The sequence below is a fragment of the Passer montanus genome, unplaced genomic scaffold (assembly GCF_014805655.1).
Source record: "Passer montanus isolate IOZ18808 unplaced genomic scaffold, ASM1480565v1 scaffold5, whole genome shotgun sequence".
Lineage (NCBI taxonomy): Eukaryota > Metazoa > Chordata > Aves > Passeriformes > Passeridae > Passer > Passer montanus.
Genome location: NW_024369929.1, coordinates 8,537,469 through 8,561,664, shown reverse-complemented (window position 1 = coordinate 8,561,664; position 24,196 = coordinate 8,537,469). Strand labels below are relative to the sequence as shown.

Sequence of the window (24,196 nt, the reverse complement as noted above, 5' to 3'; positions counted from 1 at the left end):
TTTTACTGTCTGGCTTTGTTTGAAACTTCTGACATGTCTCTGGCATCCTACTTGTGGAGGCCTGAGACAAATGGAAAAATGCAGAAATATCTCTCTGCCCTTCAGGTCTGAGTTCAGGTGTTACTGGGGGATGCCCTGCTTGGAGGGCTCAAGTAGGCACCTCCTGGGGCAGTGGCTGTGTGGCTTCCTAATGCAAAATAAAAGGATTTTGCATCTGCCTTTCTGCCAGGGCAGTTTTGTGCCTCCTGACCCTGCTTTGAGTTCAGTGATGTTCCTGCAGCCACGTTTAACTGCAGGGCTGTGATGGTACTTTGAAAAATAAGACAAAGCATCAGAACTCCTGCAAGAATGAAGACAAGAAAACAACTGTTTTATTTTGGAACGAAAAATCTTCTAAACACAGCAATTTCCCAATTTAGACTGCTAATTGCTTTGGATGATACCGTTGCTAGGATATGCATTTCCGATGTGACTTGCACGTTTTTATTCTTTTTTTTTCCTGCTCTGTCTGTGACCAGGTGATCATAAACAGCACCATCACCCCCAACATGACCTTCACCAAAACGTCACAGAAGTTTGGGCAGTGGGCAGACAGCAGAGCCAACACCGTGTTCGGGCTGGGCTTCCCCTCTGAGCAGCAGCTGACAAAGGTAACAGGGCTCACTGCATGGCTGCCAAGGCTCTCCTGCTTCTTGGTAATGCAGCCTGGCACATCTCCAACCTCTGTGTTACTGCAGGTCTCCTCAGCAATGCAGGTCTCTCAGCTCTGGAGTTGCCAGAATTGCCATCTCTGGAATTAGCAGAGTTACTGTCTCTGGAATTACCAGAGTTAACACCTCTGGAATTACCAGAATTTCCATTTCTGGAATTACCAGAATTTCCATCTCTGGAATTACCAGAATTTCCATCTCTGGAATTACCAGAACTGCCATCTCTGGAATTACCAGAATTGCCATCTCTGGAACTGCCACTGCCTGTGGGTGGCACACGCTGCCCTCACTGCTGCTGCTGGCAGGGGATGAGTAGCCAGGGAGAGCTGATGTCAGGCTTGCTGACAAAGCTGCCTCTGCATTAGCAGCAAACCCCTCATCCTGAGTTTGGTATGAATGAAACACTTCCCTGGACTAGGGACTGGGTACATGAGCAGGCTTGTAAAGGCTAGAGCAGCCTCTTGTTGTGAATAACCAGCACCTGAAAATACTCCTCTGTCATTGAAGTGGTGGTCTTGACAAGTGCTTATCAGGCAGCTGAGATGATTGTTTGTTCGTGTGGTAAAAAGCCCTACTTATCTCACACATACTTGACTCCTGAGGCATTGGCTGCTTGGCACTGGGCTCCAAAAGTGACCTCAGCAGGGTGTCCTTGGGCATGCCACAGCCTCTCAGGTTGCTGTCCTCTCCTGTGCTTTAATAAGAAAAGGATCAGGAGAAGAAGGTGTTTCTTGTGGTGTCTAAAACAGCAAAGGCAGAGCACTGCACTAGAAGGAATTGCCTATCAAGCGATAGGAATTTATAGGAATTTATTTTAGTAAGTCTGTCTTAATTAGTTTTTCCAATTTCTAGAGAATTGCATTTTTGCAAGTGTTTCTTAAAAATAAAAGTTATTTTACTTTTCATATGTTAAATTATTTTTGGACATGGAATGCCCATGAAAGTGCCATGACATTAGTCTGTTCTTCAGAGATGATAAAGGCATGATGTGCAAAGCTTGTTTAAAAATGAGTTGTTGGGGATGGATATGTTTTATGATGCTTACTTAGGTGTACAGGACTGCTCATTTCACCTATGCATTTTCTTCACTCCTGAGGCAGAGGTGTTCATAGCAGCTAATAAGATGTGTGGGAATAGAGAAGGATTAAAAGACCTAGAGGAATAATTTTTTTGAGTAACAGATAACCATGATACAATGCAGCCTTTGAACACTGAATGGGAGAATTAGCACCTCTGGCTAGTAGTTTTTAATCCTGGATTACTGAAGTTACACCTCTGTATCATGACACAAGACCCCAGGGTGCCTCAGTGGCAGACTGGGGCTAAACATGCACCTTGTGCCACATGGAGCAGGTGGTGCTGGGTCTGGCTCAGGAGAAGAGAGGCAAATAATAAAATAAGGCACTGGGTTCACTATAGGAAGGCAGGAGGTACATTTGGAGGACCTTGCACCCTAATCAGAGAAATTTTACCGTGTTCTGCAGACCTTATCAAACCCACTCAGAAGAAATGCATTGCTGGTATCAGCTTGTCATGTTCACGTGGCAGGTCTAGAGGCAGTGTGAATAACATGTCATGTACAGGGGCACCAGCCCAGCTGTGCTTCTTCCCAGCTCACTTGGTTCATTTGTTTGCACTGCATGATCTGCTGAAGAGCCCACTGCCCAAAATACAACCTTCTACTTGCATGAAAGGCTTTCCAAATCAGCAGAAAGACTTATTTTGGTCAGAATATTGAGAGGGAGCTTAAAGGGGCTGCTTCTAAAAATAGCTTGAGTTGATTTTTTAAAAAAGAAAAACAACCAAAAGTCTGACATTACCTAGCTGAAAAATATAAGAAAACCTGGTTTATTATCACCATGCAAAGCAATGGGACAAAGATACTTCTTCATTGTCTGTGCTTCTCAGTTTAATTATTGAGCCATTAGTAAGAAAGAGCAGAGTTGAGAGTGAGATTACAGCTATATAGGTGTACTGGGAATAGTAAAATCAAGTTTCATTTTATATTAATATCATTATGCTCTTATAAGAGATATAAATTAAAGCTTGCCTATTTTAGAGGAAATAATTGAAGTGCTTAGTCAGGAATTGGAAGGGCACACTAAAACCCCCTAAACCAGAGATCAATAGCCCTGGCTTAAAATAAATATAAATAAATAAAGCTGAAAAATGTCAGTTGAAAGCAGCAGAAAATAATGAGGCAGGAGAAGAGGTTAGCATGCCTAAAAATGCCTGCATTTTTAAGTGTATTGCTTGGCCTAATAAAAGATATTGCCTCATTCTAATGCTTTGCTTCTCTTGAGATACTTAAAGCATTAATCCATACCTGTAGGGAAAAGCAGTTCAAATTAAACATGAGCCGTTAATGAAAACTGCATTCTGTGACCCAGTAACCTAATTACCATTCCCATTGATTGGGAGAATCCCAGGGCTTAGAGCTGATGTCCTTCTCAGGGTGCTGTTCCCCTTGTGCAGGACTCGCTGACCCTCCTTTCCCTCCCCTGGGCCTCAGAAAGGTCTCAAGGCATCGTTCAAATGTTGCTTCAGCCCAGCTGAGGCAGGAATCCCAGAAAGGACCGTGTGTGGGGGGGTGGGAAGGCAGGGCTGGTGCTGCACGGGTGCTGCTGAGTTTTGCACACCAAGGGGTTAAGGAAGGCTCCTGCTGTCCTTCAGGGCGCTTTGAGGCAGCCGTGCTATATACGAGGAGCTGCAGGTAGTCAAGGGCATAGGGACAAAGATTTATACGGGTGAGAAACCCAGTAAAGCCAGACTTTGCACATCATAAAACAGCTGCCTCTGGCCCCTGGGAAGCCCTGGACTTTATTTCTCTGCACTCCTGCACGTTATGTGTGCCAGTCACTGCATTGCAGGGCAGCGAGCTCGGGGCAGAGCCTGCCCTGCCCCAGCACACAGCACAGCCACTGGAGCAGCTGGCATCAGGGCTGGGACAGACCAAATTCCTGGGCACTTCCTGGGGTAAATAGTCTTGTTGGGAGCCCCTCTGCCCCGTGCTGAGGGCTCATCCCAGGAGAGCCACGGGAAAAGCCCCTGTGTGCTGTGGGTCAGGGCACAGCAGTGCTCCCCAGGGCTGTCACATCACCCAGCCTGCTGCAAACCCAGAGGGAGATGAAATATTTATGAGCCTGCTTTGGGTGGGAGCAGCTGTTTCATCTGATACTGGCACAATTTGTCAGTAGGAGACATAAAATATAATGCCAGACCAGGAGCTTAAAATTTATGCATAAAAAAATCATGGTTTTTAAGGTATAAAATGCTAAGGACCCCTATTTGAATATATATATATATATATATATTTCTCCTGGTGACAAACTGACTGTGGATTTGAGCAGCCTTTAAATAATTTGTGCGATGCACAGTAGCATCCTCGAGTCCCCATTAAATTTCACTGGCCAAGGCTCCTAATCAAGCAGTGCTCATGGCTGCAGCTGCCTGACCAAAAGGCTTCACAAGTGTTGGTAGCAGCAAATCTTCCCTGTGTTGCAGCTTAGTCACACAGCTTCCTGGGGCGTGGGAAGGCATGTCCTATAATCCATGATGGACTGTTGGGGTGGTATTCACTTGGCAACTCTCCTATTCCAGTTTTTGTGGGGTTTTCTTTTTCTGATTTTGGGATCTTTGCCAGATGGGAAGCATGGACCTAAGGAGAGGAAACATGATGAATTATTGTAGTTCGTTTTGGGTATTTAGATTTTCATTGCCCCTCGAGACCACAGTTAACAAGTTTTCATTTACTGAACACACTTTTTATTAGGAATTTTACATTCATTAACTGCTCCCTTTTTTTGTAATGGTTTGATGGCTCAAAGTCAACTTAGACCTTGGAGGTTGAGCAGGATTTTGTGATACCAATTATCACTTATTTGTGTTTGGGGCAGAAGCAGTTGGTTACTAGAGGGAAATCTGATTTCTCCTGGTGATTTGGCCCTGTGGCTGTGCCACACTGTCTGACAGTGGCTCCAGAACCTCCTGCTCTGCTCCTGTGCAGTGGGTGTTGCAGTGCTGCAGAGCTGGGGCTGGCACTGCCCCTCTCAGAGCAGCAATCACTTTCTAAATGCAAATGTGTTTAATACATGTGTTGGTGAACTAGAGACATGGCTGATATCGTTTATGCAATGAGGTCATTATTGGGTTAGTATTGAAGATAAGCGTTGCTCAATCATATGCAATTTTTTATTATGGAAATGTGGAAAAATGTCCTTTTCTTCTCAGCTCACATAATTTTTCACAGCAGTCTCCTGTGTGCTTTACGAAGATAGCTGCAAAATAAAATTTGATAGATCACTTCCAATTCTTTTTGTCTGTTCATATTTCGTATCATCCATGAAGAACCCTCATAAATTTTTCATACATAAGATGAAGAGATTTGTCATAAAAGAGAAAGATTTATTATAAAAGACAGACTCAAAACAGCCTTGCACTATCCACAAGAAACACAAATGTGGAACTTACTGTTGATATAATATTTTAGAAATAATCAGCTGGTTATAGCTGCTCTGTCACAGCGGGAGAGATGCTTTGTGTAAAGTTAGAGTTCAATCACTAAAGGCACGAATGTAATGTGGCTGTTCCTAACGATCTGTGGAGTGCTGGAGAGGTAATCAAGTCATTTGTGCGTGTAGTGACTGCAATGCCATCAGCTGGAGCTGCTGCCATCCCAGGGCACACGCCCTGCATGTGCAATGGCAGCTGTGGTGCAGGAGCAGCTGGATCCCAGAGCTGCATCCTCTCCACACAGCACAGGGTGCACCCAGAGCATCACCCACCTTCCAGAAGGTGCTCGTCCCTGGGGTTAACCATGATCTGTGTGTGTGTTGGAAATTGCCATTTTTGTGTGTTACACATGTAAATCCAGATTTCTTTTAGACCAAATGGAGAAATTTTGTTTAATTGGTCTCTACATACTGAGAGAGCATGCTAAATACCTGCTGTAAATGCAAAGTTAGAAGGCAAGATTGCTAAGTGAATGTTTCTTTCTATTCTTCAACTTTAAATTTGGATTTTTTTTCATGCTTTTATTTACAGATTTTCATAAGTGTTCTGCATTATCCAAGGGTATAATGGCAATCCTTTTGTCACAAACTGCAATGAATACATCTGTTTATATTTTTACTTTTAAAATGTCTTGCCTTTCTAGCATTTCAAGTTTCTCAAAACAGAGGCAAGCAAGACCTAGCAGTTTTTGCTGAAATATAAAGTTACCAATTCTTACAGTGGATACATCATAATTTTAAAAACAAATTATGTGTTATACCTTTTTTTCCATCTTTGTAATCCTCCTTTTAAAATTTTAAACACTGTTTAAAGTGTTTGAAGCCGTGCAACCCTGACTGGCTGTGATAACACTTGTATTCCAAAAATGCCAGGCTGGCTTTGGAACAGATGTCCTACAGCAACTCACAGAGGTTGGGATTGTTACCTTCCATCTTTATCTTTCCCTCACCTCTCCCAGTTTGATATATCCCTCTTACAGGAAGCATTCAGGCCTTTATCTGAAATCTTCTACCTTTATTTTTGGAAGTAATGAGAAAATTAGAGCAGAAAAGCTGTGGTTTTGTACAACTCCATCATACATTGAGATCTACCTTCTTCTCCTTTTTCCTATGTCTTGATAATCCCTTGCTTACCTCCTGCAGATGAACTTATTTGCATTCTTTAATTGAATTCACTTGCTCTTAGGAATAGAAGACATTGGTACTATTTTTATCCAAACATATGTCTTTAATACACTTGTCCTTAATACACTGTCAACAGCAAGGGAAACAGAGAAGGGGGAGGAAATAAACAGAACCAAATCAAACCAGGAGACACCAACAGTTCCTTTTCCTCCATGGTCTTTTACTGTGGTTGGCTAGAGTTACAGAGATGCTCCTTTTTCAGAAACACCCCCACTTCTTTTGGAAGAACTATCCTGCCAAAGAATGAAAATGTTTTTTCTTGCCAAAAATTCTAAATTAATAAAATTAGTTGTTCACTTTTGGACATCTATACCATAAGAAGGTAGCAATCTTAATGGTTTAATAGAAGATAAATCATGTTAATAAATGTCTTTCATGCTTTTTCTAGTTTGCAGAGAAGTTCCAAGAAGTAAAAGAAGCTGCCAAACTTGCAAGAGACAGATCTCAAGAGAAAATTGAAACCTCAAGCAATCATTCACAGGTTTGTAATTTGGCTTTAATACCTGTACACATACAGGATAAATAATTTAAAGTTGAATTTTCAAATGGACTGTGCCAGCTTCTGGCAGCCAGCTTAAAGTATATAAAATGGAGATTGCTGAAGGTAATTGTCAGCTGCTGGACATTAGCATTGTCAGAGGAATATTTTTCTTCTGTCCACACTCTTTACTTTCATTTAAATCTAATTTTTTCAGCAGTCCTTGAGCTTCTACAACTTTTTTAATAACAGGGAAAGCTATACATCCTTTGATTTGTACTGTTAAACACAGTTTGAGTCACTGGGAAGTCAGTCAGTGTAGTGCTCCAGCAGACAGTAAATGAGATCCATCAATATCCTTCTTTGTCATCTGTCCAGCCCACTTCTGGGGCATTTGGTTTGCCCGACTTTGTCCAGTGTTCCCTGGGCAGCTGTGGTGTGGGCGTTTTAGGGGGTTTGGAAGAAGTTTAAGGGGGTTTTAGGGGGTGTGAAGAAGCCTGTCTTGTGGATCTGCACAGTAGCCTCTCCTGGGCAGCACAGCTGGTGCCCCCAGTGCCCAGCGAGGGCTGCGTTTCCTGCAGGCTGGAGAAACTGAGTGTTGTCCCAGGCTCTCTGCAGGATTGGCTGTATTTTTGTGTGCATTGCTTTAGGTGGGAGTGAACCCTGCTCAGCTGGTGTTCCTGGCCTGGGCTAATGTCTGGAGGAAAGTTAGGCAGGTTTTGATCAGAGAAGAATTCAGATGAATGATCAGAAAAAGCTGCTGAACGGTTTTAGTCTTGCAACCACCCCCATTTGTGGGACCCACAAATATCAATCTGAGTGGCTGACTGTGGATACTCATTTTGTAAAGACTTTGGCCATGGTCTTTGTAGTTCACTTTGTTCTCTGTTGGTGGTCAGCACCAAGCTGTGTGTGAATAGTATGTCTTTGGAGGAGCAGAACTATTTTTGTTTGTTTGTACTTTGTGTGTTGTATTGTTTCATTATCTTAAAAAAAACCAAACAACTTTTGAAAAACACAAGGCTTATCAGGGAAAAAACTTTTTTAAAGTTTTGAACACTTTAAACTTCCATTTGTGTATCATTGTAATTTTTTCATTCTTTTTAAACAGACCAGCTTTGCAGCCAAGATGAAAAGGGTATGTGTGTGTTACCACTGCTCTGCCAGGAGAGCCGAGGTCTCAGCCAAGTGGTGTGGGATCAAGATTACAAAGAAATTGGTGTTGTGGTCTTGCAGGAGATGCAGGAGACACCCAGTGTTCGTTTGTGTGTTGTGCTGCAGGAGTCTGGACGTGAAACACCATCTTCCACTCGAGCTTCAAGCGTGAATGGCACAGACGACGAGAAGGCATCACATGGTGGCCCTGCTGAGGCACATCTCAAATCTGAGAATGATAAATTAAAATTTGCTCTAGCCCAAAGGTGAAGTTCCTGTAGAACCTAAATTGCATTGGGAAAGTGTGCTGTAATTATCTGATGGATAATGATATTAACAGAAATTATTCAGATTGTAATTAATTTTAAATGGTGCCGCAGAATGGATGAATGAACAGATTTTAGCAAGTATCTCCTGGTATCCAGTTGAGAAATATTTCCCATTTCATTTATTCCTGGTGTAGTTTGTGAAGAAATAAGCCCTCTTTCATTCTGCTGATGCCAACTATTATAACCATCTTCTTTCAGGAAGTTTTAGAGCTACAGAAATAACATTAAAGCCATAGGGGAGCAATTGCTGCTGATAACATGTGAAGCCAATCTTTCTTTGAGTTTGCTACACTTACTTTGATGAAAATAGATATGGATATTTAAAATTATGAAAGGGAATGAACTCAACCATAAAAAGTTGAAGTGAGAAGTATAATTTCATCAGAGCACTTGGAAGTCTTAGGGGATATTTCTAAATTGTGGACAGAGCCCCTTGAAATCATATTTTTTGCTATTTGCTTTGATAAATAATTTGAAAATGCTGAGAAGAGTAATTTGCAGCTGTAGTGAAAATACAGGCGTTGCAATATGCAAAGTTCCAACATTAAAATAGAGTAATTCTCTATTGGGATCTTGCCTTGTCTGCCTCTTGCATGTGAATGTGTATCTGTGAATGGAAAGAAAATCTAACAAGATCAAGCTACTCTTAAAAAGGTATTTAAAAAACAAAGTATCACTGTGAGCAGCATTATCCAGTGAGCAATTCCAAGGTTGCATATATTATGTTTGAAGTACAACTTCTCTCTTTATTGGCATTTCAGTAGCTTAACCTGCTTCAAACAGTAATGTGAGCTCATTCCTCTTGCTGAAGACACCTCCACAGGCAGGCAGCAAGTAGCACACAGGGAGTTTCAAAGCCTTCCTCCCGTTCACCCTCTAATCTTGTGCTCTGTGCTGCAGCTCAAAGCTTTGGGGAATGAGTAGTTTAATTCTGCAGCATTATGTAACACTTTTATAGTTAAGACTCAGCATTAAAATAAATTCAAATATAGATCGTGTCAACCCCCTGAAATCTTCCATTTGGAATAGCTGTGCCATCTGCAGATGTGCAGAGTGGCTGTGCTGCAGGGCTGCCAGGTGCCCAGCCCCAGGTGCTGCAGCCACCCAGCTCAGGAGGTGCCAGGGACCATGCAGTGCCAGGGTGAGACCCCTGTGTGCAAGTGGGCAGCTGGACCCTACGGCCTGCTCTGACAGCAGGGCTTTAGTTCCAGACACAGGCCACTGCTGCTGGGCTTGGTGGATCCCTTTGTTTTGACAGAGACAGTCAAATTAAGGCTTTTGTTCTCTGTAGGAATGTGATGGCTAAAGGCAATTACACACATCTGAGTGCTCTGCCTCTTATTGCAGCAAATTAATGGGGGAGTTTGCAGGCAGGTAAAGGATAACCACTCACGGGAGCACAAGGTGAAACCACCTCATGGTATCCTGTTTTTCCCAGTTCATCCAACGTGAAGAAGTGGGAGACGGAGCTGCAGTCGCTGCGGGAGAGCAACGCGCGGCTCTCCACAGCCCTGCAGGAGTCGGCGGCCAGCATCGAGCACTGGAAGAAGCAGTTCTCAGCCTGCAAGGAGGAGAACGACCAGCTGAGGGGCAAGGTAGAGAACATACCCACAGGAGAGCTGCCCCTGCAGCCAGCTGCTCCCAGCAGGGCTCTTCCTCTGGGATCTCTGCAGCTTTCTCACTGCGTGTGTTAGCAGATGGAGCTGGCCTTGAAAGGGAGGTGGATGGGGAGCTCAGGCAGCTGCTCCCCTCTGCACACAGCAGGCTGGGAGGGAGCAGAGGAGCTGCTGCATCAGCTGAAGCTCCCTGCATCAGGATTTGGGAGACTTGGTGTCAGCAGGGCTTGCTGGCTGGGGTGAGGAACAAGAAAGGTTCTAAAAGTGGGACTGCTGTTGCATATCCCTGTCAAAGCTCGCTTAAATACTGCCTGATATGGATGAGCAGAAGGAGAGGTTGTGACCTGGTTACACACAAGAACCCAGCCTGGGAACCACTCAGGATTAGAAGCAAATCCCAGCAGTGTGCAGGGGAATGAGGATGTGAGTTATTTCCTCAGCACTGTGGGCTGTGAGCTGGGACCTCCAGCGCTAACACCTGGCACATCTCATGCAGAAACTTGCCAACAGGCATCATCAAAAGCCTTTTCCCCTGCACTACTGAGAACATCTCTCGGTTGTGTAAGATGGAGGGTCAGCAATGGCTACAGCAGAGAGCAACTCCGAAATCTGTGGAGGTTTAGAGCAGTCAGTAGTACCATCTCCGAGATAATACTGTGCTATCTGCAGCAGCCCCTGTGGGCACAGGGCATCCTGGTTTCCATGAGCACTGCTTTTGCAGGGATGTTTTCCCCCATTCATCCTAAATGCTTTTGGAGAAGCTGGATCCTTTTCCTGCTGCTTAGATGGATCATTAGGGCATTTGAAATAGAGATCAGATTGTATCAGTCTGGTGAGGATATTTTTTTTGTTTAGTGTTTGCTTTTGAAGAGGGAAGGAATTTTATGTCTTTTCGTGTGTCATAGGCTGCAAGTAGTATTTCGCTGTTGGAGGGGGTTTGGGTTGTTTGTTGGCACTGAAAATCCTTGTGGAACAACGCCCTTTTTTCTGAGGCCAATACTCACTGTTTATTTACTCATGTTTTATGGGTGCACAGTGGTAATGCAGAGATCAAACCAGAGCTGTATTAACTGATGTTACATTAACAAATTAATATTAGTTGTTACACGATTTGTGTTCCTATATCCAGTCTCTTGTGGATAAGGGACAAGTGAGACTGGAACAGTGTGTTATGGGAAAATATCATCATTTGCAGGGTAGTTATTTCCCTTTCTGTACTGTTGCAGGGAAAAGTTGTTCTCATCAACACATGCCACATCCCAGTAGCTGTACTAGAAAAGAGGAGATTATTAAAACACCACTGCTCTTACTGCCTCTTCAAAGTCCCCATGCTGGTGACCAGCCAGACTGTGCAGCAGTGCTGTCTGTATAATGTGCTGTCTTTCTCTGTACAGGGAGGTTTTCTGAGGTTTTTTCCCCAAGTAGGTTCCTTGCTCAGTGCTCACATTGCACCACTGCAGTGCCCTGGGAAGTTCCTTCTCCTTTATTAATTGGGTCAGAATTTTTTGCATATCACTCTACCTTCAAATGAGGGAAGTTTTAATCCCAAAGCAACACAAAGCTGAGAATTAAAGTACGTTCTTTAATGAGCTGGTCCATTGGCCTGTGGGAAGTGCATCTCCTGGGAGCTGAGTCCAGAGCTGGCAGCAGGAGGTTTGGAGAGAGCAAAGCACATCCCTGGGTGAGAGAACAAAGCAGCAGATGTTGCTCTGAACTGGTTCTCCCCCCAAAGTTTTGATGTTGTGCCCCTCATACATCAGCTGGAATAATAAGCAACCCCCAAGAGATTTCTTCTCCTAATGTGTTAAGAAAATCCATTCCTTGTAGCCTTGTGTTGGCTTCAGATGAGTGAAGTGCAGATTTTATCCCCAGTTCCACTTATTTTAGCAGCTCAGTGTTTTGTGCATTCCTGAGTACTTACAAGAGAGACTGTAAGAGAGAATAAATACAGACCCAGGGTTTCCTAGTGGATGTGTAAATTGACTCTTTTGAAGGAAAGAAGTGATAATTTGGTTGCAGTGAATCAAATGCTATGATTTTGGAAGCAGATCCCATGTCCATTTCATTAGCTGTGTTCTGCCCCAGATTTTCAGAAATTTGAAAAATTTCACCTAATGTCTGACATTCCTTAAAGATTGAAGAACTGGAGGAACAGTGCAATGAAATAAATAAAGAAAAGGAAAGAAATGCACAGCTGAGTAGACGTCTTCAGGAACTGGAAACAGAACTTCAGGACAAAGAGCTGGTGAGTGCCCTGAACACAGAAATGGCATTTTCATGTTTGAGTGGGCCTGCCTGCTTCTCTCCTTGGGTGTAGATTTATGGAGTGGCACACCTACCACCAGAAGCAGCCTGATGTCTTGGGGTATTGCTGTTTCTAGGTTTTCCACGTACAGTCCCTTGTTTGCTAATGTTTCTCCATCCAAATTTCATGATGTGTTTTGTGCTGTGGCTGCACGCTGTAATTTGGCAGGGGTTAGAGAAGGATGCTTTTATGTACACAACACTTGTCCTTGTAGAAGAGCCAGTGGTGAAGCTTGGTGCCCAGTGCCAGACAGATGTGTGCTGAGAACAGATTTATTTGACTCTCCTCGTGCCAAAAATTCTGTAGACATCAGGATTGTCATTAAAAAGACATCATTTAGAAAATAATTTGGCATTTATGTAACAAGCCCTGTTTCTTTTCTGGATGGCTTATAATTTGCAGCTTTGCTGGTTAATGGGCTCACTTTGATCTCAGGACTAAAGCCAGGAGTGAGAAATTCAGATTCATCTAGAGTACCCCAGTTTGTCATTTTTGACATTACAGGGTGTTAATTTTTCTAAGGAGATGATGGCTTGGAACCCCAGAAGAGTGGGAAAATCCTAAGCTCTCTTTTTTGCATTGTCACACTGACCAAATGCTGTGTGCTGGCTGAAGAGGAAAAGCAGTGCAGGAAAGTTTGCCATGTGCCATTACAGCATCTCCGTAATCTCTGCTGCTCTTAAAAGCTCTGCTGTTAAGGGGTTGTGTGGTGGTGGAAGGAAATAGTTTAGGGAGATGGATTTTGATACACTGTCATAAATATAGTGGTTTCCAGCCCTTTATTTCAAAAGAAATTGTAATGCTGTCTTTCCAGCCTTTCTGTGAGAATAGCATGTAGAACAGCCCTTATTGTCTCCTAGAATTCTCCTCAAGATTCACATTTTTACTGTACCAAATGAACCAGAAAATTGATCGACTTGTGAATCTTACAAGCCTGTCTTCCATTTACACTGAAAATATACTAACTTGTTTTAAAAATTCATGCTTCCATCAGCATGTTCTCAATTAGCTTTAAACTACCCGTAAGTAATCTTTCATGGTCTGGAATCCAAACCCACATGAAGTGTGCTCATGGCATTGCCATGTAAGAAAAGCTGCTGATACCCTCCTTGTGCTTGTCCACCAAGTGGCTCCTCCCCCAATTCCACATCTCTCTGATTTTGAGACAAGGCTCCTGTGTGGAGCAGTGCCAAATGCTTTGCACAAGTCCAGGTAGTCCAGGGGTACACCCCTGCATTCTCTGGAGATCATCACCTACATGGGAAGTTTCTGAGGAGGATATTGCAGGTTTTTTCAAGTTGTCTTAGTTTCCAACAGAGATATGAATTCCTACTGTTGCTCTTTACATTAACTCCCTTCATCAAGTCTGCTCAGTTTGGGTAGTGAGGCCAGAACCAAATACAGATTTTGGGGGAAGGGGAAGGTGGTGGTTCTCAGAGCTTTCCATGAAGGAAAGCCCATGACACCTGTGTTCTGTAATGATGTGTCTGTATGTGCAGCTGGTAAAGCCACTGGCCTTTTTTTTTGTTTGCTGTCTTATGTCATTGAAATTGTCTAATTTGCTCTTTGCTACCATCTGTAAATTGCTTGTAGCATTACAGCCATTCAGATTTCTCTGGTATTTAATACATCTTTTGAATAGTTACATGGTTTAGGTGAAGATTTTATTAATATAATTCATGGAATTCATGCAAGAGATGGGATTACATTGCCTGTTTTAGAAATGCAAAGTAAGAAATTTAGTGAAAAATGTATTCTTGTAGAAAATTAGCAATTTTGGAATGCAGGCAGGTTATTTTGATTATTTTCCATCCAAATACTGTGCAGAATACAGTAAAATATGCAAAGCCATTTCATCTTTTCAAATTTTCATTATGTTTTAAATTGAAGCTTGCACTAATATTTTTTCTTTTATGTTTTCAAAGGAACTGGAAGAGCTCCGAAAGCAGGGTGAAATTATACCAGAGCTAATGTCAGAATGTGAATCTGTATCTGAACAATTACAGGTACAGTTAGCAGTGAAATTAGTTTCAAAATAGTTGGTACCTTTCCTTGTCTTTTTTTTCTTGTACTGTATGAATTTCTCTATTCAGACTTCAGTGTTTCAAGCCAAGAGAGGTCCAGTTTGTAAAAACAAAAAATGCTAATTACATGCAAAATACACAGTGCCATTCCCAGCACAGGAGTGCTGAAATAGCTCCACTGCAGAAATTGGTTTGCCTGGGATCATGTAGCATCCCTCTTCTGCAATTCCAGGCAGTCCTGTGTCCCATGTTTCTGCTCTGGGCTTGTGGAGCTGCACCACTGCCATGTGTGTCGAGCAGCTCCCCAAGACCTGGGGGTAACTGGGGGGTATAATTGCTGCACTGGCAGTAGGGCAGGCTTTGGGAAAGAAGCAGATGAGCATAGCTGCTCAGCACCAGGGTAAAAAACTTCACCTGGGGATGTGTCCCTGTGCTGTGACATCCCTTTCCAGCAGCTCTCGGGGGCTCTGCCCCAGGCAGCAGCTGGACTTTGGGCATCGCCTCCTTGAGTCGGCTCTTGTGGAAATGCAATCATTTAATACATGAAAAGAGAACACAAATGAGCAGTCTCATCAATGAAGTAAAATCCAATCGATAAATAAGCCATCAGGCAAAGTAGAATTTTTTAAAAAGTACCAATAAATCCCAAAGTGCTGAATAAAGCAACTTTATTCCTCAGACAGTATTTCCTAAGTTTGTTTTTCAAGGTTAAACCACCGTAGATAATTCTGTATGTAATTGATGGCACAGTGTCTAATTCTGCAGCTGTAGCAGTGACACAAATGTATGCACAGTTCATGATTTAAATCCAGCTGAATTTGAAGATATCAACCAAATGACAAAGTCTGATGCAAAGCATCTTTTCCAGTTAATCTGGGTCCTTTCCTTCGTGGGCTTTTAATCTGACATGCTCTTGTCAGTTGCTCTCAGAGGTGCTTGTGTTAATCACTTTACAGAAGTTGGAGCAAACTCTCACAGCCCAGCTGCCATTTGTTGCTTTAATTTATGAAATGCTGCTCACCCTTCTCTATGATTCATGTTATTGTCTCTTTTGTCTTTAAGGCTGCTGAGAAAAAGAACAAAGATCTTGAAGAGAAAGTCAGAACGCTAAGGACAGAAGTCGAAGAGAACAAACATAGGCAGACGAACCTTAAAACTGAATTAAAGAATTTTTTAGATGTACTAGACGGGAAGATAGATGAATTACACGATTTTCGACAAGGACTGTCTAAACTTGGGGTTGACAATTAGATGGCAATAGATCTTTTTTGTAATCTAGGGTCTGGATGTTTGATGTTTTGTTGATCCCAAACGTGTGTTTTACAAAATATAACTAGAATGTTCCACTTGTTTGCATTGGTTTTGTACATAGAGGCTGAAAATTTGCTGTGGGTTTTTTTGGTGGGTTTCTTTTTTTTTGTTTGTTTATTTACCAAACCAATCATGCTGCTCACTGAATTCTATTGCGATTAGAAACTTTCTATATTGCTGCTCTGGCTTTGTGGGGTTGGGAACAGGTAGAGGGTTCTGTCTCAGGAATCTGGAACTAGATCTACCTTAAAATGAATATGCAGTTAGTTGTTGCAGGGAAATTTATATCTTTCTTAAGGGCTGTTGCAACCATAGAAACAGAAAAGAAGTAATTTTCTTGTCGGACTATCAGCACTCTTAGCAGAATTGACTTTATTCCGTGGTGGAGCAGAGAGATTAGCTGGAGCCCCTGCAGTTTGTAAAATGTGCCTGTGATGAGCTGCAGTCAGGAGAATCACTTCTCACAGATACCAGTATCTTTAGGGACCATGTCAGTCAGGCCCAATTCAGCCAAAAAATGCAGTGGATTTCAGATAACCTCTGATAGAGGTTTCATGTGCTTACCTGGACCCATACAACACAAAGTCAACAATGCAGAAATGAGTTTCAGCTCGTGAAGTCATGTGTCTCACCAGTCAGTGAGAACAGCTTCTCTTGCTTAGCAGCATCACCTCTCTCTGGCCTTCAGTTTTGAACCCATGTAGTTCCATCATTATGTGCATCTCTGAAAAATGCCCACCTGAGTCTGGGGACCAGATATTTATTTTAAAAGTGATACGTTGCTGGTTTGTACAGGACTCATGCCCTTCTGTGTGCAGCTTGATTGTTGTTGATCTGCAGCAGTGAGGAAGGAGACGTGGATCTGAAAAGCATCATAAGGTTACTGGAAGGTGTTGCTCAGAAGCAAATTTCTGCCCAGAGACTGGCAGGGCAATGGCCATGGGAAATCAAAGTCCTTTCCTAGGATTTCTGTGTTCTCTGGCAGTAGGGTAGGAATTAGTCACCAAGTTAGGTTGTACGAAAAAAACCCCTCAACCCGAGAGGCAGAAATGTTCTTTTATTCTTTAACTGATTATTCAGCAGCTCTAAGAGTGTGTTGAGAAATGCAAGGTCATACCCTGCCCTTCAGTGAGAAGAAAGTTCAGTTCATCACAGACTGGGATGTAAAAAGGGTGAGAGAGGAGAATCCAGCCCAAACCTGGCTCTTTCCCCTAGGACTTTCTTCAGTTTCTTTCTCTTCTTTCTCCATAACCTGTTTTGAGGGTGTTTAATTAATTAATTAATTAATTCAGGAAAGTACTTCTGTGTATGTACATGACATTGTAATTTGCTTGATTCAGACGACAGTTTTAGTGCTTGCCAGCAGGGACTGATATAAAATGGCCATGCTTTTCTTGGAATTCCAGGGCTTTTTCCTTTTTTTGGCACATCTTGGTTATTAAAGTGACCTTTAAAAGAAAGGTGGGTTGCAGATGAAACATGCATTGAATATTTTTTTGCAGATGAATATAAAATCCCCGAGGTGGAGATAGGATCTGCAACTGTCCCTTGAATTTTCATTTCATCTGTTACTGTTACATTATTTTCATTGCCTGTTTTTTAGAATGGACGTTGAGTATTTTTGCTTTTACTCCTTTGAAACAATGGATGTGAAGCTAGGGCATTTTGTAACCATTATGACCATTGACATCTCTTTTTTTAAAAAAAAATTTATTTAGGCTGTTGATATTTAAAAATAAAAATAAAAATCAGGTACATAGCATGTAGGCGTGTGAAAATTAGACTTTGCCAGCATGGAAGATTCAACAGTTGTATAATGTGGGGTTAGATCAGACTTCTCAAAATTGAAAATGACGTCAGCAAGTGTGTGGTCGTGCACAAGTAGTCTCCATTTTTAGACTTTTTATTTGATAGAAAGTCAGATATACACCATAATTTAGAAGGCAGCTCATCCTGCTTCTCCTCTCCTCCCATGCTGCTTTTTGGTCCCTGCATCAGCTGGGAGCCACAGGATAACACAATTAGGAGCTGCAAGCAATACTGGCAGTCAGGGCCCTGCTCCTCCCAGTGCTTCATTGCTTTTGCACCAAGGACTCTGCCCTATCTTCCTTTGACTACTGAGTGATCTTAGAGCTTCTCTCTTTGTTTTAACATAAATTGTTTTTAACATGATGCTGGGTAAAAGAATGCAAAAGACCGTGAAAAAATTAGATTATTTGGCTTAATCCAGATCTTTGTTTTCCACTTCAGTCAGGTCTATCACAGATCCAGTTCATTAGGAATGTATTAAGCCACTCTTAAATTGCAAGAGAAGTGTTTCCATGGGATTGCATTGATTAAACAGATGGAGTTTGATGGTGGCACATTAAGCCAGTGTATAGCTGTGGCACAGACAGTTGTTTCTGGGTGCTTAGTGCCCACCAGAGGAGCAATGGAGTGTCCTTAAAGAAATCCCTGCCCTGTCTCTTCTGTCTTGCCCCAGATGTATGTATCACATATCTGCCATTGCTCTGATGTTGAGTTCTTAGGGATGCCTGTACATAGCTTTATGCTGTGATAAATTCTGTCCTTCAAGCCTCCAAGGGCTTGTTATAATTGCCTTCTTTCTTTTTCCTTCCCAACAGCAGTAAGTTCAGAGCTCCTATGTATAATCACTTAAACTCCCCAAAATGCCATCTCTTTTAAGCTTTCCATGTCTTCTACTGGATTTTCCCTCTTCAAGAGAAAAAAGAGTGGCAGTGCATGCTCTCAGGAGTGTTTAGGCACCAATTGCAGCTGCCCTCTCTGGCCTGTCCCTGTCCCCACCCCAGGGGACCAATGGTGTCACACACTGCCTATTCCTTGGTGCTGTCTGGTGGCCCAGCACTAACCCATGTGCCAAGCTGAGAGCCTCACACTGCTCCTCTGAGACTCATCCCAGCACTGAAATGCCTCCTCTGTCCTGATGGGAGCACCAGGACAGCCAGCCTTCCCCCACCAAAATGCACACACCATCAGTGGATGCACTGACCCTCCTTTTGTGCACAGCTGGAGTTTCACCTGTCCCTGGGGGCACCCTGAGCTCAGCTGGCAGACACCTGCTTAGGGATGGCCCTAAATACTGCCAGGGCCAGGAAATACTCATCCCTGTCCAAGAGAGGATCTGCAGAGCTTGGTTTTACTTGTTACACAGTGCTGGGCTAATCCTGGTCTCCCTGTGTCTATCAGCAATGCCTTGGTCAGTGCTCCACTTCCACCCAGCCTGAGCACATTTACAGGGGGCTGTACCTCACCTTGGGTGACCATGAGTGCCCTTTCTGGACACAGGTTTCTCCCTCTGAGTGGTTTTTGTGGCAGGATCTCTCCTACCTCACTTACATGGTCTTTCCTTAACCAAGGACATGTGCTTGGCACTTCCCAGGTGGGTTTCTGTCAGCTGCACCCCCATGGGTCCTGCCACACTCTCATCCTGCCTGCCTGGCAGCTTCAGCAGGAAAAATCTGTGCTGGCCTCCTGTGACACCAGGACAGAGTGGGACCTGCTGACCTCTGGGTGAGACGCTTCTTTGAGGTGGTGTTAGAGCTGCTGAATAATGCTAGGGTTTGAGGGGTTTTGATAAAATGAGAAATAAACAGGTATACTTTGTATTACATAAAAGCAAAAGTGACATAAAAAATGGATAGAGTTATTCTCAAGGGGAAAGAATATTCCATTAGATATGTCACATTTTGGAAAAATATCTTAGTCTCATATTAGGAATAAATTATTTCAAAATGAAAAAATGGAAATTTTTTGCACAGCTCAGAATAAAGAAGATTAACCTTTTTGGGTTTTTATTACTTGGCTGAATCTTTCTTTGCCAATTCTGACTCAACTTCACAAGTAGTTCTGTTTGGCCTAGAAGTGCATTTTCAGCAAATGCAGTACTTTGCAGTGTTCTCTGTACACCTAATTGGTGTCTCCTTTACTAAGTGAGCTCTCTAGAAGAAAATTGTCTTTTCTTTAAAAAAATTCAACACCACCTGTCATTTTCTGTATCCAAGCATTCAAAATATGTACTTTCTACAAACATTTTTACACTGGGTTCATCTGTGGCCAGAAAACAAATGTTATTTAGACAATACCTTTTTTTCTGGACAAACACCTGATTTGCTTTTATGTGAGTGATTTAGGGAGAACAATTTTTTAAAGCTGCTCATTGAATTAAGGTGAGCAGGAAGGGTTTCTGCTGTCCTGCCTGCTGTCCCTGCCACTGCCATTGTCTTACAAGGGTACCAGCCAAAGCACTTGTGGTGCTCAGGCAGGGGCTCAGCTGCCCTGTCCAGTGATTGCTCAGTTTGTTGGGCACAGGGAACACTGGCAGCAGGGCACAAATTGTCAAGACTTCTGCTCTCTTCTCTATGCTGTTTATTTTTTTTCCCAAGTGTTCATTTCTTTTCCTTATTAATTTTTTGCCACCTTTGGCTGCGTCATAAGTGACAGAAGGAAAATTCCCTGCTACTGTCACCACCTTGCTGTGGTGGGAGTTTCTCAGCTCTTCCTTAGGCTCTTCCAAAGAGTTACCTTGGCGTCAAAGCATCGATGGTTTGTAAGGAATGTAGTGCTGTCTTCCTGAGCCTATGGATTAACAAAGATAAAACCCCTGTCAGGGTGAAATGCCTCACTCAGCAGGTGTAAGAGGAGGCCGCAGCAGCAGCAATTTATTTTTTTTTTCTATTGTTTCAGCAGAGATTTCAGTGAAAGATGTGCTCTGCCCACGAGCTCTGGGTGGCCACACCGATCCACCAGCCCCCCCAACCTTTGTCCGGGCAATTCTGGGCTTGTCAGGCCTGCAAATATCAGAATTCCTCAGCATATCACACAGGGGTGGTGTCGTGCACAGGCAACGTCCACACACAGGGCTGGGAGAGCACTGCAGCTGTGGGCAGACACTTCCAGACAGAAGCAGGAAAAGCTGTGTCTGTCCCTCAGGGCCTCGAAAAGCTGTGTCTGTCCCTCAGGGCCTCGAAAAGCTGTGTCTGTCCCTCAGGGCCTCAGCAGCAGCAGGGGCCTTGCAGAAGGGCAGGCCCTGCTCTTGGGGGGCTGAGGGGCAGCAAGGCTGGGCCTGCAGGGTCTGGTTGTGGGCACCATTTAGCAACGGGAAGACAGAAAGCTACCCTAAGGTCATTTTTCTTTCCATGGATGGTGTTCAGCAAGCACCTGTGTGTCAGGAAAAGCAATCCACAGGCACAAGGTGAATCCAGGCACACCTGAGCCAGGGAGCCCCGGCTGGCCCTCACAGCCTGGCCAGGGATGGATGCGGTGCCATGGCCCCGGAGCTGGGCAGGGCTGTAGGCTCACTGATAAGAAGTTTGCACATCTTAAATACCATGCTCTGCTGTAAATGATAAGTGACATAGAGTCAGGAGTTGAATGATAAATGTGATGAAGGTGCTTCCCAAAGCAGGGCTCTCCTGCAGGCTGTGGGCAAAGCTGGTCCTGGCCAGGAGGGCTCTGCTTGCATCCCTGGGGGATGTTGGATGTCCAGCCTTTGATTTTTTATTGTGTTTTATGCTAGCTCTTCTTCTTCTTTTTTCTTTTTTTTTTCTTTTTCTTTTTTTTTTTTAAGCAAGTAGCCTGAACATACAATCTTCAGATGAAGGTGCCTATACTTCCAGAAATTTTATATGCACATTTTGAAAGTCAGTTACCTTAGTTACCTAATAATAATGGTACATACAAGGAAGGCACTTGAGAAAAATCTGTCTGCTATTGTATTTTTGTTTGGGTTGGGTTTGTTTGTTTTTTTAACACTGGTCAGCAATAATTATTTTAGCCATATACTAGCTAAAAAGACTGATAAGTAAGATTAGTGAACTAAGCTTCTAAGTTTGCAGGATTTTGATTAACCTGGGTACGTGATGAGGAAGCTATGCTCAGTTAAAGAGTATTTTGCAGCATTTAGATGTTTTCATTTAATTGCCTAATAGTGATCATGAACATAATATTCTATAAATCTCATCATGAATGACAAACAAAGCACATCGTTTTTAACATGAATATATCCCTTGTAGTTGAAAGTTCTGAGAGTGTACTAGTGTGGTCTGCTATACCAAAATATTTAGATTATTATGAGGTTTAGTACTGAAGATAAACATACACCCTGTTTTTACTGTTTCAAGTAAAGTTTAGTGAATGACAATTTGTTGATATACAACTGTGGGAAAACACTGCAGTGCTCTAAATGTATATTTTTATTTGGGTTTATTATATTTAGTAAATGTTTCAATGAAAACTGAAGTGTTTGCTACAGTTGGATCATTGTAAAAACATCTCTTACCTCATTTTGTCTGCTGTAAAAAAGTACTATCCTCTTTTTCTTTTTTTCAAATTGACCATAGACAGTCAATGTTAATATTTAGACTCCTAGTAGCAGTAAATGCTGGGTTTTATATCTATAAAATGAAAACTTGATTTTTTTTCTTTATGAACTTATTATATAACTTTGTGATTTTTATCTGATTTTATTGTAACATAAAGTTGTTTTATGTAAAAATATATAGTTTAAGTAAAATCTCTTGTCTCACTGTCTTCATTGATATCAGGAAATTAATATCTTTGAGGCTGCAAGCTGAAACTCAATGGAATGCTGTCCTTTGATCAGAAGAATGTGATTTTGGTCTATATGTATGGTATCAAGACTTGGAAATTCAAGTCTTTTTCAAATGGTGGAGCTTTAAAATGTTAGTCTTGCTTCACTGTGTTCCTTTAGCCCCGTCAGAGGGGTTGCAGGATCAGTGGTACTTTCATGACTGGAAAAGTAGAATTTATAAATGCTTGGAGATGAAATTTTGGATTTGTTGAGTGCTGAGAGAAGCCTATTGTCAGGAAGCAGCTTTTTGTTGCCCTGTTTGGGGTATGCTCAGGACTGAAAACCCTCCTGCCCCTGGTGAGCTGAAGGTGGTGTTGTCTCTGGAGGAATCACCCAGGGCTCAGGACGAACCCTCTGTGCTGAAAGGAGGGATGTTTGGGCATCTCCTCAGCAGCACAGAGCAGTTACGGGAGCCCTGGGGTGAGGCTGCTCTCCAAGGCTGCTCCAGGGGCACGCAGCAGCACATCCCTGCAAGGGAACAGCCCTGGGCTCAGCACAGACACTGCATCGTGCTGCTGCTGAACACTGCTGTGCTCGTCACACAGCAGCAGGGTCTCTGTCTCTGCACCAGCCCCCAGAGGAAATAAGAGGGTGTGAGGACTTTAAAGTGGCTGTGGCTCGTTGTGCCTTTGTTACTCTGGGCTACAAGGCTGCAAATGTCAGCTTTGGGGTGAGCGAGAAACTCATCTGCCCCTGACCTTTAGTCAGAGCTTTTCTACCAGGAGCCATCAATGGTTCTGACAAGCAGTACAGCAAATTCTTGCAGTCTCTGAATAACCAGGGACTACAAGCCAGCAGCTACAAAACCAGCTTGTGTGCATCACAGTAAAATGCAAGTAACAGTCTCTAATTCTTAGCAAAAAACACCTCCATTTATCTATTTGGATTTGCATAATTATGAGTGTTAGTACAACAGAAGTATCAGTCAGTACATCCCATCACCTGCAATTATCAGAAGCAAGCCTCATTCTGTTCCTAGCAAGCTGGTGTTCCCACAGTGGACGTTCCCACTCATCCATGTGGGCACTGGGCTGTGCACAGGGCAGTGCCTCTGCTGGGCACAGAGGCACCTGCTTGGTACAGCCACACCTGGCACTTCTGTATCCTCTCTGCCTCATTAAGCCCAGGGTACATTTTTAGCATCAGAAAGTCTCTGGTTTGTGTGAAGGGCTGCCCCTTGCCAGCTGTTCATAGTGCAAGTGACATGGGGTTACAAAAGAAACAGCCTGGTCTGGGATCTGTGGTGAGTGATGCTGCCAGCAGGAATGTCTGCTGCTGCTGTCTGTGAACCTTTAATTTTCATATTTTACTGGATTCCTGTCAGAAAACTCAGAAGCCTCCTCGATGGACTGTGTCCTTCCATAGTCAGACATTAAAAAGTGTTTTACCTGACTGTGGGCTGCTGAGCTGTGATGTGCCACCTTGGGATGTCTGATGGAAACATGAGGTGAACTTTAAATCAAATGTCTGACTCTAAATGAACGAACTACCCTTTAATATGTACTCCTTTTGGACACTTTGAATTCCAATTTTTTCATTGGAAAATATAGGCCATAATTTCCTTCCTTTTGGAGGAAAAGCCCCAGCATGGCCCCATGGGGGAGGCCTGTGTAAAGGTAGTACAGGATGGGATCCCTGAGCAGGAGCAGGCTTGCTCTCTCCATAACACGTGTAGATGGTGACTAGGTTGAACTTACATAAAATTTCACATTATTCAGTCCCACACACTTTTAATTTCCCATGCTTTTCATCTAAAGGCATGTCTGCACCAACAAGGGAAGAAAGGAAGATATGTTAATTATATATTATTAGCTGTCTCCCCACTTCCTAGAAGACTTGAGCATTTTTTCAAATTCACTGCATACATTTTCTTTTATTTCTTTTTTACTTCTGAAAAGTAGCCAAAATCTTGTATAAAATTTTAATTATTTACAACATTAAATATCCTTTACATAATCAGCA

The 24,196-nt window shown here is 42.9% G+C and overlaps 1 protein-coding gene across 4 annotated transcripts in view; it reads left to right on the top strand.

Moving 5' to 3' along the window:
• HOMER2 (homer scaffold protein 2) overlaps nt 1-22,156 on the top strand; it is a 42,146-nt gene extending 19,990 nt beyond the window's left edge. The window contains exons 3-10 of one of the 4 annotated variants that reach the window (XM_039722858.1): nt 519-650; nt 6,795-6,887; nt 7,996-8,022; nt 8,166-8,305; nt 9,807-9,963; nt 12,119-12,229; nt 14,215-14,295; nt 15,376-22,156. In XM_039722858.1, the coding sequence (XP_039578792.1) occupies nt 519-650; nt 6,795-6,887; nt 7,996-8,022; nt 8,166-8,305; nt 9,807-9,963; nt 12,119-12,229; nt 14,215-14,295; nt 15,376-15,564 (930 nt within the window). In that variant the 3' untranslated portion in view covers nt 15,565-22,156. Of the gene's footprint in view, nt 1-518; nt 651-6,794; nt 6,888-7,995; nt 8,023-8,120; nt 8,306-9,806; nt 9,964-12,118; nt 12,230-14,214; nt 14,296-15,375 lie in introns of all 4 variants that reach the window. The other 3 variants (XM_039722856.1, XM_039722859.1, XM_039722857.1) reach the window with 3 other exon arrangements.
• Nucleotides 22,157-24,196: the final 2,040 nt, after the last annotated feature.